Below are 17,801 nucleotides of genomic sequence, written 5' to 3' on the forward strand. Positions count from 1 at the left end.
TCACTTGATCTTACTTTTCGACCATACTATTTGATAAAATAATCTAAATGTGAGGATTTTATTAATAAATTGTATAGCAAACATGAATTTAATTTATTTGGCACCTACCACATATCTTGTAGGTGTACCTTTCTAAAATCACTAATACCTGTGAATAATCTAGAAGCAATTGGCCTGATAAAATTGCTACCAGGGTCGATTTTTGGGATGACTATTGAAAGGCGGGCACCTCAACTTTGTCCCTTCTGTCTCAGCAATTTTTCAATGCATAAATAAGGAATGGTAAAGACCCCTGTGTTGTGCAGCTGCTCAGAGGCATAGAACACACAGAGTTTGAAGTCTTCAATTATTCTAGCCATGAGCATGTTTTCCTTCTTATGAAGGGCTTGAAGGGAATTTTATCTTGAAATCGATCCTTGCTTTAGACCTCTCTGCCATGCCTCCTTTCTGGTCTCACTAAAGGTTTTTTGCTGACACAGATACTCAGGGCCAGATGTACGAAAGCTTTTTACATTTCTTACTGAGACGAATAGCAATTTTGACCCGTTCAAAAATGTAAAACAGCCTTTTAATATGCACAAAGGCCAAAAACTGGTTGCAATTTGCAATTTCTACATGGTAGAAAACGCAAATTGCGACCACTATTTAGGAAACGCAAATAAGGATTACCCTTTTGCGATTCCTAAAGCACATGTACAAAGCATTTCCTGAATAAGAATTGCGCATATAGGAAATGCTATTACCATTGACTCAAAGTCGATGGTAACTATGTGCAAAATTAAACAATGCATTTAAAAAAGCATTTTTTAATATGACATATATCGAACATATGCCCCTAGGGCATATGTGCACTTACACATGAACTACAAATTTCGGGGTTCCTCCAGGGAGGCCTTAAGCCCAGAGGCACCCTTGTGTTTGGATTTCCTACATTGCGATTTCCTATTAGGAAATCGCAATTTAAGAAATGCAAACTATTTCCTATTTGGCCCATAGGTGGGAATGCAATAGCATTTCCTATTTGCGATTTCCTAATAGCGACTCCTACTCTGTAGGAATCGCTATTAAGAAATCGCAAATTTTGTACATACCATTTTGCATTTCCTAAATAACAATTCCTATGGAATCACTATTTAAGAAATGCAAGATAACAATTTTTTTCATACATCTGGCCCGAAGTCTGAGTATATTTACAATTTAACCAAAATTATGAAGGGAAACAAAGGGTCCATGACCCAGAAATGACACGTATCGAAAGGCAGTGAGCTACAAGATCAGTGGCTGACAATGGAATGCTTTTTGTGTTCATATAGAATGTTGGTTCTGCTCCCTCAACCTTACAGGGCCAACCCCTATAGCGACTCCTCTATGAAACCTGGGGCCTGATGTACGAGAATGCAATTTTGCATTACCTAAATAGCGACTCCTTAGGAATCCGTATTTAGAAAATGCAAAATGACATGTATAAAATTATCGATTAATTAACAACACTACCTACAGAGTAGGAATCGCTATCAGGAAATGGCAATTAGGAAATCCCCTGTCATTCATATCAATGGGCCGATTTTGCATTTCCTAAATAGCGATTTCCTATTAGTAAATCGTTATTTTGGAAATGCTAAACCAAAGATGGCTATGGGCATAAGGCCCCCTGTAATGCACCCTAAAAATAGTGGTGCACATGTAGAGCCCGAGGGGCATGTGTGGGCTCTATTGCACTTTAAATAAAGCATCTTGGGGTGCTTTTTTAAATTACACATGGTTACCATCGACTTTGAGTCATTGGCAATTGCATTTCCTAAATGCTCATTTTGCATTTAGGAAATGCTTTGTACATGTGATAAGAAATCACAAATAGGATATCCCTATTTGCAATTTCCTGTTTACGGCCACAACACAAGCTCCCATAGAGAAATGGGAGTTTCTGTAAATCCCTGCACCGTGATACACACATCTCAAATGAAATGCTGAATGCGAATCTTTGTGGAAAATATAACCAGGTCAGTATAAAAAATAGGGACTGAGCAAGCATAGCGGACAAGCACAAATGAAAAGAGAAGGCTCTCTGCTCCTATAAGGTACTGCCCCTAATCAATTACTGGCCACAATAGATTATGGAGGGTGACAGTCCAGTCAATGATGAGAGGGGTTCTCCATGTCTGCAGCCGTAGGTTCATACAAACTACTTTTACAAGATTATGCACTGAATTCTTAGATTCTCTACAGATTTCCGTTTCCCCATTACATACATGAGCAAACAGATCTCATGGTGCATTTTAAATGTCAACTGTCTCCGGGCACCCAAATAAGTGGAACCCTCTGAATTTTGGAAGAAAAAAAAAAAGGTGTGGACATTTTTGAAGAGAATCATAGCAGGATGGCAAATTCCTAAGTAAATCATTCAAAACCAGAAATAATGTTGCTGCTATTATGTTATGTATTAAAGACCCTGCTTTACCTCAATAGTCCCTATAATTGCATTTAGCACTCAGAGGGGGAGATTTACTAAGATTTTGCACCTCTTTTTTTCCTAATTAACCTCCCAGCCCAAACTTGTTTAGCACTGGAAATAAGGTAAAGGTAATGCGAATCAGTGCATTGCTCTGCTTCACGTTACTTTGCGCCGTGCGGGCATGCCAAGGGTGGTGCATGGGCGCTCCCATGCAACCACCCAAGCTTTCTCACGCTAAACCCAATTTACTAAAAAGAGTAGATTGGGTTTAGCGTGAGAAAACTGTGCCCTTTTCAACTAGGAAGGAGAAATGCTTTCATTTCTCCTTCCTTTTCCGACTTTGCATGCATGCTGCACGGATGTATGATGTAACAACGCGTACCATTACAACGCGGTATGTTACATCGCGGTTTTAACAACGCAAGTCGTTACATCGACTTGCGTTGGAGGGCGCTGGACATAGGAATAGTGTGAATTACTATTCCAACTCCAGTCTACGTAAAGTAGGGAAGGTGTTGGAAAGTAATTCACACTATTCCTTATCCTACAGCGCCCTCCAGTGCAAGTCGGTGTAACGACTTGCGTTGTTAAAACCACGATGTAACCATACCGCGTTGTAATGGTTGCGTGGTAAAGGATGTTTCCCATGCTGCACTGTGCAACATGCATACAAGTGGGAAAAGCTTTCCCTTGTGTCTAGCATAGTATTTTGTACGGGAAGGGTACACTTCCTGTACAGAACCTATGATACACTCATGCACACACCTGAGCGCTACATCGCTAAGGTGTGTGCATGGCGCAGGGCTTCTGAAATCAGTGCTGGCGCAAGGGAAAGGGGAGAAGAGAGCCATATCTTAAAAAATATGGCGCTCTCCTGCTCCCTCCTTGTCGTGCAACACAGCATGGCCTTGTGGGGGGCTACTTTACGTTGCACTACTTTTTTGTAAATCTCCCCCTAAGAGTATCACACGCTGCTGAGATAGTTGCATGAATAACTGCGGATCTCCTTGTAGGCAAATGTTGAGCTACTGAGCTTATTCCGGAAATGGGCGTGTCCTTTCAAGTGAATCCAGCAGATGTTCAAGACCTTTCAAGCAAAAGCCTCATTTAGATTGTGGAAGGTGTGAGGTCTCATTTAGAGTTGGCAGAATGCGGCAGGTGCTCATCCACTCATTTTACTGTTCAGTTCAGAGGTGGGTGAAGGCCAGTGCTTAATTTGAGCCGGCTGGTTGCTGGTGGGGCCACCGGCACTCATGTTTCGGGACTGGACTTTTCCTGATCAAACAGAGCAAGAGAGAGAAAAAAACAAGAAGGGAAAAAAGGAGGAAGTGAAATGCAGGAAAAATGTCATAAAGAGAGAAAGCAGGAGCCAGCAAAAGCTAAAGAGTAAGAGGGTATCTGGTGGTGGATTAAGGAGGCCTGAGGTGGATTGAAGTCTACGCAGCCTTGGTATTCGAGGTGCAAGCATGTAATCACGTCGGATGGGGGCTTCTAAGCAGAACATTGAGCAGGGGCACTCATTCAATTTACAAATTTAGCACTGTGTGAAGCACCAGGTTTATGCTGGCGGATACTCCGTTGGCTCCTATTGAGGAAGCCTTTGGCGGTTTGTCTATCTGCCAAAGGACTGTAGGTCAATGAGCATCAGATGAGGGGCCCTATTTAGGATGGTAGCTCTGACTTACATTTTTCCTGTTCGGGACCGCCAGGGAAAGCCTGGCGGAACTGAACAGGAAACAATAGAAATTAGCCCCATGTGCTGGAGCAGAACTCCGAGCTTGTCAGACAATTCGTTTATTGGTTTTAAAGAGCAAACGTTCACTTTGGAAGTCGGTTTTAAAAAAAAAATCTTTGCAGTGAGAGTGCACCAAACATGTCTCATGCTCATCAAAGCTTCAGCCTCATAAGTGAAAGCCCTTGAGGTTGCTCCTACTCTGGATTGAGCTAAGCAGTAGGAAACAGATGCGAGAATGAACTTGGCTTGAATTTAAAAAAGGGGGCAATGAAACCCCTCCTCAGAGGCAGAAACAGTGTTTGACTGCACCCACCTACCCTGATTGGGTCCACAGTTTACCATGCTTCTTTCCAAGGGGTGTGCCCTCGGGTTCTTTCAGGATGTGCACCACTTCCTATATAATGCTAAGTCAGTGCTTGCTTGCCTGTGTGCCTGCGTCTGTTATAAGACATCGGCGCAAGAATAAAGGTGTGCCCTCATTTGAACATGCTCCATTGCAAATGTGGGAACACCTACTGTGGGTTGTGGTGACCGTCAATGTGTGCAGGTATGCCCTGCATTAAAGAAGGGGCCACACAAGTGCAAAGAAAGGATCAGGGGTGGAACACAGACCCTTGCTGCCCCATGTGCGCAGGGGGCTGTAGTGTTTGGCCAAGTGGACCCGACCACTGCCACGGGGGTCCCTGGCCATAGTGAAAGTATTTCCCATAGTGAAAGTATTTCCCCCCCTGAGCGTGCCCGCCGTGGACGTGCCTGACGTCCACACGGGAGGCACGTGATGTGTAAGAATAAATAGCCCGGAGTGCTGGGCGTGGCAAGCAGTGTTCTAGCCACCACTCAAGAACATGTGTGGCATAATAAGTTATTCCTAGGCCCCAGGCTACAACGCTACACTGGCGACGAGGTGGTCTAGTCACCCCATTGCGTGCATTGCCGCCTCTCGCTCTTGCCCAAGGAGCGGATCGATTCCCCTCCTCGTGAGGCCGTGCACCGCCCCCTGTGTGATCCCAGCCAGCTCCAGGCTGCCTACCTCATGCCCAGCTGTGCTGTGTGCATTTCCCCGCCTGGCCAGGCCCAACGCTGCCCCCTCGGCCTCCAGCGACCGCCTCCTGCCTGCCCGGGAAGCTTCTGTGCCTCCGGAGCCTGCACCCGCGGAACAACGCGACCCGCCTGCCATTTCTCACGTATCTCGCGTGCAAGGTGTGGTCCGGACTTGCCGTTTCTCACACATCTCGTGTGAGATGCGAATCTAGCCATTCTGAGGCCCTGGGTCGCCCCTCCTGCTTGCCTGGACGCCCCTGGACACCGAGGCGGCCCCTCAGGACCAGCGCACGACGCCTGGAAGAATAGTGCACCGCCCCCAGGAGAGTGAAGGTGAGCCCGCCCCGGCTGCTGCGCCCATCCCCAACGGCCATGGCCAACGTGCCCCCTTTGGAGCCATTTGCTGTCACCGGCACCCCCCGTCGCAGGCGGCACGGTGGAAGAAGTGGGTGGAACGGCTCGAGAACCACTTTGTGGCGGCAGAGATCGCGGCCGAGCGGCGGCGCGCCATGCTTCTACACTTAGGCGGAGAAGCCATCCATGACATATCGAAGGACGTAATGGAGGTTGGCCCGCCCAGGACATATGACACGCTGCGCGACGCCATCACAGCGTGCTTTAAACCTTTCGCTAGCGCCGACTATGAGAGATTCCTACTTCGCCAAGCCCGCCAACTCCCGGAGGAGTCAGTAGACGTCTTTTACGCAAGACTAAAGAAGCTATCCAGCACGTGCACCCTTCCCGACGTGGACGACAAAATCCGCGCCCAATTCATCCAGGGCTGTGCGTCGTCGAAGTTGCGCTAGAGGGTGTTGGAAGCGGACAACATGCCCATGCGCGACATCCTCGTACTCGGGCGGTCAAAAGAGTTGTCTAAAGCCAGAGCCGCGCACATGGAGCCAAAGCCGGTGGTCGCAATCAAGACAGAGCCAGTGTGCACCCTCCGGACCGCCGCCGCCGAGAATCACACGAAACAATCCCAGCGGAGAAACCCAAGGCCGGCGCAAGCCCCTCCCGGCTGCGCCTGCGCGTGGTGTGGCGGCGCGACACCCCACAGAGGAGCGTGCCCGGCACAAGGCCAAGTATGCAGCGCGTGTGGAAAGGCCAACCATTTCGCGAGTGTGTGTCTGTCGGCACCCAAGAAGAAACAGAGTGGCCCACCCAGGAGGGTAAGACAGGTAGAGCCGCTACCCAGTACATCCACCAGCAGCGACATGGACGACGATGAAGCGGACGTGGCCTCCGTACATGTCGGGAGAGTGCTCCACACGCTGGCGGCTACACCGTCCGCAGAACCCATGTGCACAGTCAACGTGCGAGACCAAGCAGTGGCGGCCTTGATCGACACAGGCGCATCAATCAACCTGATGGCTGCCAGCGTATACCGGACGCCCACTCCGCCTGCGCGGGATGTTCCGAACGGATCTGTCCCACGACACCACTCGCCTGCAAACCAAGATCTATGTGTCGCAAGAGGGATCGGGATTCTTGCTTGGTTGCCGAACAGCCCAAGATCTCGGGCTGATCCATTTCGCGCTCACAGTCCAAGCCCGCAGCCTCGACCATCTGGTTCAAAAACACACATCTCTGTTCGAAGGGATCGGCTGTTTGAAGGGACCCGCCATCCACCTCCACATAGACAAGTCGGTCGCCCCGGTAGCCCTCCGTCACCGACGCATCGCGTTCTACCTACGACCCAAAGTTGAAGCAGAGCTGAGGGTACTCGAGCGAGCTGGAATCATTGAGAGGGTAAGCGGGCCCACCCCGTGGGTGTCAGCCATCGTAGTGGCCAAGAAGCCGAAACAGCCGGACGCCATGCGAATCTGCATGGATATGCGCATTCCCAACCTCGCTATCAAGCGCGAGCGCCACCTGACGCCAACCATAGACGAAATAGTCGGAGAGCTGTTTGGCTCGAGGTGGTTCTCCAAGATGGATCTGAGGTCGGGATACCACCAGATTCCCCTGCACCCGGATTCGCGCCCGATTACCACTTTCTCCACGCATGCGGGCCTCTGGCACTACACCCGGCTCAACTTTGGAATATCAAGTGCGGTGGAGATGTTTCAAAACATAATTCAGAACGTACTACAAGGGCTCGAGGGAGTTTTAAATGTCAGTGATGACATTCTGGTCCACGCACCAACCTTGGACGAGCACATCCAACGCCTCCAGGCAGTGTTCACCCGGCTTCAAGAGCAAGGGCTGACCCCCCACCAAGAAAAATGCGATTTCCTACGCAAGGACATCAGTTTTTTCGGCTACCGGTTTTCAAACCAAGGAATTGGCCCGGACCCAGAAAAGGTCAAGGATATTCACGCGGCCCCCGACCCCACGTCGGTGACAGCAGTCCGCAGCTTCCTCGGGATGGTCACCTACTGCGGGAGGTTCATCAAAGATCTGTCTGACCTCACCGGCCCCCTCCGGGACCTCACAAAGGCGGCTGCCTGGGAGTGGGGTCCGGCACAGCAAGAGGCATTCCAGAGGACGAAAGCGGCACTATCGGCCGACACAACTTTGGCCTATTTCGATCCCCGCAACGAATCACAACTTGTGGTGGACGCCAGCCCGACAGGCCTGGGGGCCGTACTAACCCAACAACAAGCATGCGGAGAATGGGCCCCCATCGCATATGCGAGCAGAACCCTCACACCGACGGAACAGCGGTACTCGCTGATAGAGCGAGAGGCCATCGCCATCCTGTGGGGTTGCCGGCATTTCCACATCTACCTGTATGGGCACCCTTTTGTGGTCATCACAGACCACAAACCTCTAGTCCCGCTGTTCCAAGGTTCCTCCACGCGCCCCCCTCCTCGGATCGAAAAATGGGTGCTCCAACTCCAGGAATTCCAGCTCACGGTGGAATATCGGCCGGGCACCCGGAACCCTGCCGACTTTTTGTCGAGGCACGCACACCCTGCCACTGACTCAAAAGCCGCAGAAGCCGCGGCCACGGAGGAATACGTCTGGATGATCGTGGAGAGGTAACGGCCGCTACCGATCTCTTTGGAGGAAGTGGCGCGAACCACCAAAGATGACGACTGCCTACAGATCTCCATCCAAGCCGTCACGTCGGGCAACTGGAAGGCACTCCAAAGCCCATCGTCGTTCCGCACACCGGATGCCCAAGCGACGCTTAAGGCCCTCCATCAAGTCCGGAACGAACTGTCCGTGTCTCTGGAAGGATGCCTCCTGAGAGGGCCCCGTCTGGTGCTACCTCACTGCCTCACCCAACAGGCGGCCCTCCTGGCGCATGGCGCGCACCAAGGCACTGTGAAGTCGAAGAACCGCCTTCGGAGCAAGCTCTGGTTCCCTGGCCTCGACAAGATGGTGGAGACAATCGTCCAGCGATGTCCAGTGTGCTTAGGGACCAGCCTACCCAACCCTCCAGTGCCAATAATCACCGAAGAAGGACCAACGTCTCCATGGGTGCGAACCAGCGCAGACTTCGTTAGTCTCCCCGGGGGAAATTACATGCTGGTGGTGGTGGACGATTTCTCGCGATACCCCGAAGTGGAGTTCCTGTCCTCGACAGCTGCATCTGAAGTAATTCCCAAGTTGGAAAAGATAATCGCCACCCACGGCCTCCTTGGGGAGCTGCGCACGGACAATGGTCCCCCGTTCATTGGCGCCGAGCTAGCAGAATACCTGCAGTCCCACAGTATTAAGCACCGACGCATAACCCTGAGGTGGCCTCAAGCTAACGGTGAAGTCGAGAGACTAATGAGAACTCTAAACAAGACCATTCAGATCACACTGGCGGACGGCCAGGGCATAGAGTTAGCCCTCTATCAGTTTCTACGGGAGTACAGGTTGACGCCCCACTGCACCACGGGGGTTTCTCCAAGCTGCCTCTGCTTTGGCAGGACAGTCACCGATACTATCCCACACCATCCCAGGTGGGCGTCAGCGCCAACCCCGCCTAACCGGTCCATGGAACACAGGACGAAAACCAATCGCAAAGCATCCCGGAAGAGGAGAGCTGCCAACAGCCCCATCCAAGTGGGTGACCGAGTGCTTGTGAAAGACCGCCACCCAGGGGGAAAGTTGCGCCTGCCCTTCGAGCTAGACCCCTGGACGGTCACGAGAGTCAGCGGAACACTGATCACGGCGGTCAGGAATGGAGAAGAGGTCACAAGAAATGTGTCATTCTTTAAGAGAGTCTCAAGTGAAGGAGAGGAAGGATTTCCCGAGCGAGAAGACTACCGGCCAGTGGCACCCCCGAGTCCCAGAGAGGCAACGGAAGAGGAGACAGCCGCGGCAGGAGAGACTCCCCGCAGGACCGAAGACGCGGAGAGCGCCTCGACCACACCAGCCCAAGGAGATCGGGAATCGCAAGGGACACCGAGCCGCCCCAGCGTGGCGGGTACAGACTGTTCTGAGGACATGTTTCTAACCCCTCCAGAAGGGCGCAGCCAGAGCAGGTACCACCTACGCCCATGCCCGCAGCCATCCAGAGGTACCGAGACTTTGTGGCCCGCTGTCAACTCCCGAGGTGGAGGTGAGCTGCACCAAGACCAAGTAAGACTGTTCTTTTTGTTTGGTCAGGAAATCTGCAGAGACTGAGTTTGAGACTGTAAGAAAGTTTGTCGTTAAGCCTAATGTTTGTTTAATTTTTTCATTTGTGGGTAAAGGAGGAATGTAGTGTTTGGCCAAGTGGACCCGTCCACTGCCACGGGGGTCCCTGGCCATAGTGAAAGTATTTCCCATAGTGAAAGTATTTCCCCCCCTGAGCGTGCCCACCGTGGACGTGCCTGACGTCCACACGGGAGGCACGTGATGTGTAAGAATAAATAGCCCGGAGTGCTGGGCGTGGCAAGCAGTGTTCTAGCCACCAAGTTATTCCTAGGCCCCAGGCTACAATGCTACAGGGGCCCACAAGCCTTCAGGAGCCCGCCAAAACCTTCATGGCCAAATTAATGAATATTTGTGGGAGACTCAGGGGCCCCTCTTCACATTTTGCGGGGGGGGCCCAATATGCAGCCGTATTTCTTAAAAGTCTTGCAATTGTTCATAGCAGACTACTGATCACTAAGCAGCAAGGCTTGTATAAAGTATGCAGAGAGACGCCCAGGTGTTAGTGTGGTAGCCCTGTATTTCAGGAATGCATGGAAAAAAGAAGCATGGTCATCTTTGACTTTGAGGAATGGGCCCTACACTCTTAGAAACAGCAGCACTGGTGTGAGCAGCTTCAGGATGGACATGGTCTGGAGAAAAGGCAGGATTAGGCAGTAGTCCAGGACACCACTGCTTTGCTGCTCCCAATGTTTTCCTAAACAGCAAACCTTTTTTTAAGCAGCACTGGATCCTTTAAAGTACAAAAATGTTTCCTGTTTGGGTATGCAAATGCAAGAATGGTGGTCTGCTGTGCCTTGCAAGCCACCATCCCTGTGTTTGTAAGCAATCACAGGGAGTCACAAGTAGTAACCTGCATAATTAATATTCACTTGGCAGTTAATTCTATAGCCCACAGTGTCTAGAGATTTTGCAGTATGACCAAATAGCAGTGACGGCCCGTGTAGGGCGTTTTACCGGGGCGGTGACGTGGCGCAGAGGAGGGGCAGGGTGGGGGGTTGCAAAATGCGGCATACGGCCGAGTTCAGGTAAGTTACGAAAATAATTAATAAAACGAATTTCGTTGCGCGCGCTGCATCGCCAAATGCGATGCAGCGCGCGCAACGAAATTCGTTTTATTCATTTTTTTCGTAACTTACCTGAAATAGGCCGTTTGCCACATTTTGCAACCCCCCACCCAGCCCCTCCTCTGCGCCACGTCACCGCCCCGGTAAAACGCCCTACACGGGCCGTCACTGCCAAATAGCACATACAGGACATCCTAAAATTAAAGTCTGGATGCAACCACTTTTTGCAAACAGTCTTTTGGTACATTTGGGCCCAGATTTTTTAAATTAGCCTTCTTCATTCCACATGCATTACTTTGATGCAGGATCAGAACTGCCAGGTTTTTCTAGTCTGCCCACCTACCTGCCTCTTGCAGAACTTTCAACCCAACATTTACACCAACTCTGTCTTTCATCTCTCACCTCTTTAAAACTTCTGTGTTAATCTATGAGGTTTTGAATTGTATTCACATTTAATCCCCATAAATCCAGTGGGTAAATGTTCCTTCAACTCTCATTCTTGACCCGAATCCATGTCTTATTTTATGATCCCCTGTTGTGGAACTATGCCTCACAACAAAAAGTCATCTTTCTAAGCATATTGTACTGTAGATGTTTGTTAATGTCTCTTCCCCTTTTATATAATAAGGGTAAGCTATGCCCCTTGATGTGGCTTCTTTTATAGAGGCTGCACCTTTTCAAGAGAACCAGGTCATGAGCTTACTGTGTCATGTTGTTCAAATCAGATATTAGACACTAATTGTGAAGAAGATACCCAGGATATGAACTATCGGGCATATCACTAAAATAAATGTTCTTTTTTGTCCTGATTATCTTGAGGGGGATTTGTCTGCATCTTCACAATGGCTATGGAATGTGAGCAGGATGTAAGGTGCTAAATGCTGAGTGTCATCGCCCTGTTTTCTGCAAATCTATGATTAAGGTTTATTGAGTTCTTCTTTCTATTTCACTGTACCTCAGATGTCAACGAGTGCTTCATTGCTTCCACATGTCCCAAGCGTGCTACCTGCGTTAACACTATTGGCAGCTTCTATTGCACCTGTAAAGCTGGATTTGCTGTGGCTTCTGGAGAAATACATTTTACCAACTCCTCGTTGACATGTGACGGTAAGGAGTGCCTATTGGAAACTGAATTCTGCTTGCAGTAATTTTCAATATGAAATGTTGTTTTTCATTCAGGCTTCATTACAAGTGGTGCAATTTTACCCACAGAGAACTTGGGGTGGCATGGCACCACTCACAATTATTAGAGTGTCTCTGGACCAAAAATTTTAGGTTAAAAAACTCTAGACCCTATAATTCTGAGCACAGAGGCACTGGACCTGTCCTCACTGCTCCAGGGGAGGGACTGAAGACAACATCAAAACCCAGCCCCCACTGGACTTCAGGACTTCAGAGGGGAGCAGGCAGAGCTCACAGCACCTGTCTGGTTTACACGACTGGTGTGCCCTCTGAGGAAGAGGAGAGAGCCTGGAGGGAGCGCGGTCCAGTGTAGGATCCTGGCAAGTGGATCCCTGTTGTAAGGTGTAAGGAAATGACTGCGGCACTGATCAGGCCATTGCCCGTGTGCAGATTCAAGTTGGCGTCTCCGTATGGCAGAGGCGGAAGGCGTGGAGTTAGCCACTGCTGCACTGATTGGGGTGTCTCCTGTGTTCAGGGCAAATTTGAGAACCCCATATGCCAGAGAGGACCACTGTGAAGATTGCCTTACTCCTGTTCCCAGTGGGCTGTAGCCCGTGTGTGGAGTAAAGTCTGTGACCCCATATGCCAGAGGCAGCCGCCATGAAGAATGCATCAATACTGTGCCAACCAGACCATTTCCCATGTGTGGAGTAATGTTTATGACCTCGTATGAAGGGTAAGGATTAGGATTGCTGCCTGATTTCACCAGCGTTCAGAGAATGAAATATCAGAACCCGAGCGATCATCCCCCTACCTGTGAGAAGGATAAGAGGAACTTACTGTGTCTTCAGAGAAAGCGGATGTGAATGATCAGCCACTTCTTCTGCAAAGCTGAGAGTGCTACTCACTACCAGCAGCCGCTGAGACGTCCAAGTGTCGTACGCTCCAGTGGATGCTGATAAAGCAACCACTGCAGGACAGGGTAAAATAAGACTTATCACAGGGCCGAAGGGCCTCATAGTGCTTTAAGGGCTGGAACACTTTTGACTTTGGAAAAGTTGGAGTGGGACTCCTGAGACTCGGACTGCTAGTGGGGCCTAACATAAATGTCGCCTATTGTGAATAGGGAAAAGGCCACTACCGTTAGAGAAAGGGAAGTGGGACTCTGAGATCTGCCCATCCAGAGTACAGACCTCAGGGGACTGTGTGTATTATTTGTGTATGATGTTTGTGTTCATATATAAATACTCTGTTTTTTGAAAAGCAAGTATTTGACTGGGCAATCATTTATTGCTGCCATTGCACATATTTTTAGGCGTGAGCCCGTGTTAACCCCCTACATCTACCTTCCACCTGAGAACTTGTGAACTGCTCGACTAACACTACCACTGAGGGTTAAGCTTTGAAGAGGTACTTGGCATAGTTGCTTTGGACCCATAGTAAGCTGGGCCCATGGACAACAGGCCTACAAGTTCTCAACCCCCACAGTTAGGCACAGTAGCTCCTGCCTGCTCCATAGCTCTCTGAAAGGGGCTCTGATAAGAAACAAGACACACACTGTTAGAATTGGGGGTCTCTAGTTGGCAGTGGTATACAACCTGTCCAGGTAGGGACCCTTCCTTCTAGTCAGGATGAATAAAGTACACACCAAAGTTTGCCTGTGCTCACACTCTGGTAGTTTGGCACAAAACAATCAGGCTAAACTGCAGAGGCAATGTGTAAAGCATTTGTATATGACACACAGTGACACAGTGAAAAGACTACAAATGGACACCACACCAATTTAGAAAATTAAAGTTTCAAATCAAATCAAATTCAGCTTTATTTGATTTTGCTTATCTCTTTACATTGTATTCCTGTACCTAATAACACTCTTTAAAAATGAGGAAATAGCCATTATAATCAACTGATTTTCTAAAGATTGTAACTTCAAGTAAGCTATTCTGCATTGTCTTAAATCCATGCTCTTGGAGATTGGTATTAAAAACCTTTTCCTAGGAAATGTATAAAATTGACAAAATAAAATACTATGCATCGTGGTTTGGGTTGAAATGTCATCACACAGACATGGAAGTAGGTTTCTCGACCAGTCATTAACTTCTGGAAAGGTAATCAATCTATGGAAGGTCCCAAAACGAAAGCGAGTTAAAAGCATGCGATCAAAGCTTCCCTGTACCTGTTCCAAGTAGGGTTGTATGCCTGGGCGTATTAACATTAAATGGTTATCTATGACGTTTTTTTAATCTCTTTCTTTAAGCCAACGCTTATTCTCTAGGTGGGTCAAATATCTGTTTTTAAGGTTTTTCTAGGGATTGTTACCATAATCTCAGGAGTTTCAAAGAATTCAGGATGGCCAATTTCATTCGCCATTTCTTTGATATAACCAAGCCAAGGTATAATAGCAACCCTATCGAGTTTTAAACAGTCCATGATGACATCTCGATTAAAACCAGTCTCAGTAGATACCCAAACCTTGTGCCAAAGTAAAAGAGGATTAATTCTAATGATATCAGTAATAAAAGGCAGACCAAGTTCCGAATGGCAAGTAAAATTAGCAGATGAGCTAGGTACCACCAGCAGATAACGTGTAAATGCATTTTCACAGCATTGTAGATTTTGAACATCTGCAAATCCCCATATACCTGCCCCGTACAAAGCTGGTGATAAACATTTGGATTTGTAAATAGCTAGTAACTCAGGGACATGTCTGCAGCCTAGTTTCCTAGAAAAATTAATCACCGCACCTATTGCTCTGGAAAACATTAGTTTTCTTGCCCGAATAGCGGCAGTCCAAGACCCTGTCCGATCAAAGTTAATCCCCAGGTAGGAGAATTTATCAGTACTTTCAATTTTATTATTATGCATAAAAATATCAAATTTTTTTGTCATTTGTTTTCCACAATTCATTGTGTAAGTCTTACTGATATTCACATTTAGACCCCTCTCTTACATAAAATTAACAAAATAAGTGACAGTTCTTTGCAACGCTATTCGCGTCCGTGCCATTATAATGGCGGCGTCCGCATAAAGTAAAATAGGGACAGGTGTATTTTTAATGATTGGATAGTCCTGCCGGTGTTCAATCAAATATTGTCCAAGACTATTAATATATAATGAGAAAAGAAAAGGGGCGAGTACACAGCCTTGCCTCACTCAGTTTCTCATTTGAAACTTAGCTGAACACTCCCCCTGCCTCCCCAATTCGAATCCTTGCCCCAGCCTCCCGTACAATTCCTTTATAAATAAAAGCACAGGTGGATCGACTTCCATCCCTTTAAGAACATTCCATAACTTTTCATGTTTGCTAATGTATATTTACTCATAATCAAGGTTAAATTGAGTCCTTGCTCTATTGTCCCAAGCCCCGCTCGAAACCCATATTGCAAATTAGATACCACTCCTGTCTCATCAGGCCATAATTGTAGTTTATTTCAAATTCCCCTCCCTACTACTTTCAAGAGGGAATCTAACAGGGAAATTGGACGATGCCACCTTGGTTCGTTTCTGTCTCCCTTTTAAAAAATGGGGATCACTATTGCGTCCTACCATGTGGGAATAAAATCATGTCGACTACATCTAGTTAAAACATTAGTTAAAAGTGGGGCCCACAGCTCAGTATTAGTTTTGTATACATCCACAGGGACGCCATCCTGCCCCGGTGCTTTACCAGATGCGCTCTCATTTATGGTCCAAGTTACTTCCTCTAGAGAAAAACAAATATCTATAGAAAATACTGTAGTCTGTACACTATCATCAGTCACCGCAACTACTGAGGATGCCTGATCATATCTGTGGGTCTCATCATTATAGAGACCAGTAAAATACTGGACCCATTTATCCTCAGTAATGGCAATATCTACAATGTCAGTATCCCTGTTAGCAAAAAATGGTGCATTAACCGCTTTCCAAAAACAATTATTATCTTTCCTTAAACATGCCTGGTGTTGGGTCTGCCACGCCTCCAATCTTAATTGTACCTTTCGCTTTTTTATCACCTGCCAATATGTAATTCTAGCCTGTCTTATTTCCTCCATTTTTCTAATTTCCTATGTAATACTTTCTCTAAGTGGATTTGCGCCTTACTACATTCCCTATCAACCAAGCCCTGTGTCTTATGCGTTCCACGTTTCTGCTCCCTAATTAATAATTTCTGTACATCTCTGGTAATTTTAAGGAAGGCATTTAGAACATCTTCATCATTTCTTTCCTCGGAAAGACAAACTTCAAGATCTTCTCTGGACCTTTTTACAAGTTTCTTAATAAAAACCATGGGATCCAATTTTGACCAATTTAAAGAGTACCCGTTTGTGCTGGGAAGATTGATATTAAAATTATAATGTAAACCCTTATCCTTCTTAGTTCTATCAGAACACTCTAGATCGAAAACAATGCTGATTGGGTAGTGATACTCATTATAATACCATGGGTTTCGAAAGTACGAACATTTCTTGAGTACCTATTTGACACTAGAACAAAGTCAATAATAGAATTACAACCTCTACCATTAAAGGTAGGCTCAAAAGGTACCAAGGGAGTACACAGCTCGTAGATCAAACTGAAAAACAATTTCATTTAACAAGTCACCCAATGTTATATGTGAGAAATGGGCCAGCATATCTTCTTTATCTTTTCCTAGGCCACAGATACCCCTTTGACTATGTTGGCACAGGAAACAGTTATAGTCACCCCCCATATAATACACCTATCACCAGACATCTTGTCTTCCATATTCCTCAATGCTTGACGTAAATTCATTAGCACACTCATTATCTGAATTTTAGGGATATTATTATAAAAATTGGGTAACACTGCCAGTACTCTCCTACAATATGCATTACTAGGATCTGGTAATAATCAGTCTCAATTGTGAGTTTCAAGTTGGTCATCCCCACAGTGTTAGAGACATAAATACATAATCCACCTTTGTTACGCCCCTGATCACTGATAACTGCCGGTGTGTGAAAAGTTCGATAGCCATTGATATGTTTTTCATTAACTGTCCAGGTTTTTTGTAGACAGATTATAGAATATTCTTCTACGAAGATTAACCACTGAGAATCTCTCACTTTTGTGGATAGCCCAGCAATATTCCCAAAAAGAATTTTACATGCCTTAACTGTATCTTCCTTTTCCTGTCCCCCCCTGAGATCTTAGTATTCTCTTGTCCGTTGGGGTTGTCGCCACCCATTATTGATGGTACTATATGTTTGGGACTAATTTCAGTATTGCCCTCAGAGTTAATTATGTTTTCATTCGTATCCACACCATCATTTATTTGATCTGTTTTCAGATTGCAATCTATCCCAGTAACAAACGCAGTCCCTTGATCAAAGAACTGCTCTTGTAAAATATCACCAGGGTGTGGTAGATATTCCAACCTAATTTGACCATCCCCTCTCATATGTTGTTCCCTTGGTCAATCTATATATTCAAGTGTGGTTTGCAGCTCAAAACGACTATACAGCGGGACGTTACATGAGCTTGTTGTGTCAACATAGGGGTTCCTTACATGGCTTTAAAATGATTCACAACTGGGGGCTGATAGAAAGAGCCTAAGGGTAAGACGTTAATTTCAGTATGATTAAAACGTACATTCCCTGCCCTTGTGAGAGCTGCGTGCACTAACATAGGGTCGCTAAAAGTCAAAGCAATACAATCCCCCTGAAAAGTTTTTCAGCCATCTCCCACCCATGTAACCCGTATAACCATTTTGGATTTTTCAAATAAAGCATCAGTAAGACCTTTTTTTTTAATAGCCAGTAAAGAGATTTATTTCGAAGACCCTCCCAAGTTTAATATACTGATGTAT

The 17,801-nt window shown here is 47.1% G+C and overlaps 1 protein-coding gene across 2 annotated transcripts in view; it reads left to right on the top strand.

The window, feature by feature from the left end:
- LOC146831505 (adhesion G protein-coupled receptor E1-like) overlaps positions 1–17,801 on the top strand; it is a 722,905-nt gene that overhangs the window by 256,765 nt on the left and 448,339 nt on the right. For both annotated transcript variants that reach the window (XM_085605840.1, XM_085605842.1), the window contains exon 3: positions 11,831–11,977. In XM_085605840.1, the coding sequence (XP_085461966.1) occupies positions 11,831–11,977 (147 nt within the window). The remainder of the gene's footprint in view (positions 1–11,830; positions 11,978–17,801) is intronic.

The sequence above is a fragment of the Triturus cristatus genome, chromosome 5_1 (assembly GCF_964204655.1).
Source record: "Triturus cristatus chromosome 5_1, aTriCri1.1, whole genome shotgun sequence".
NCBI lineage: Eukaryota > Metazoa > Chordata > Amphibia > Caudata > Salamandridae > Triturus > Triturus cristatus.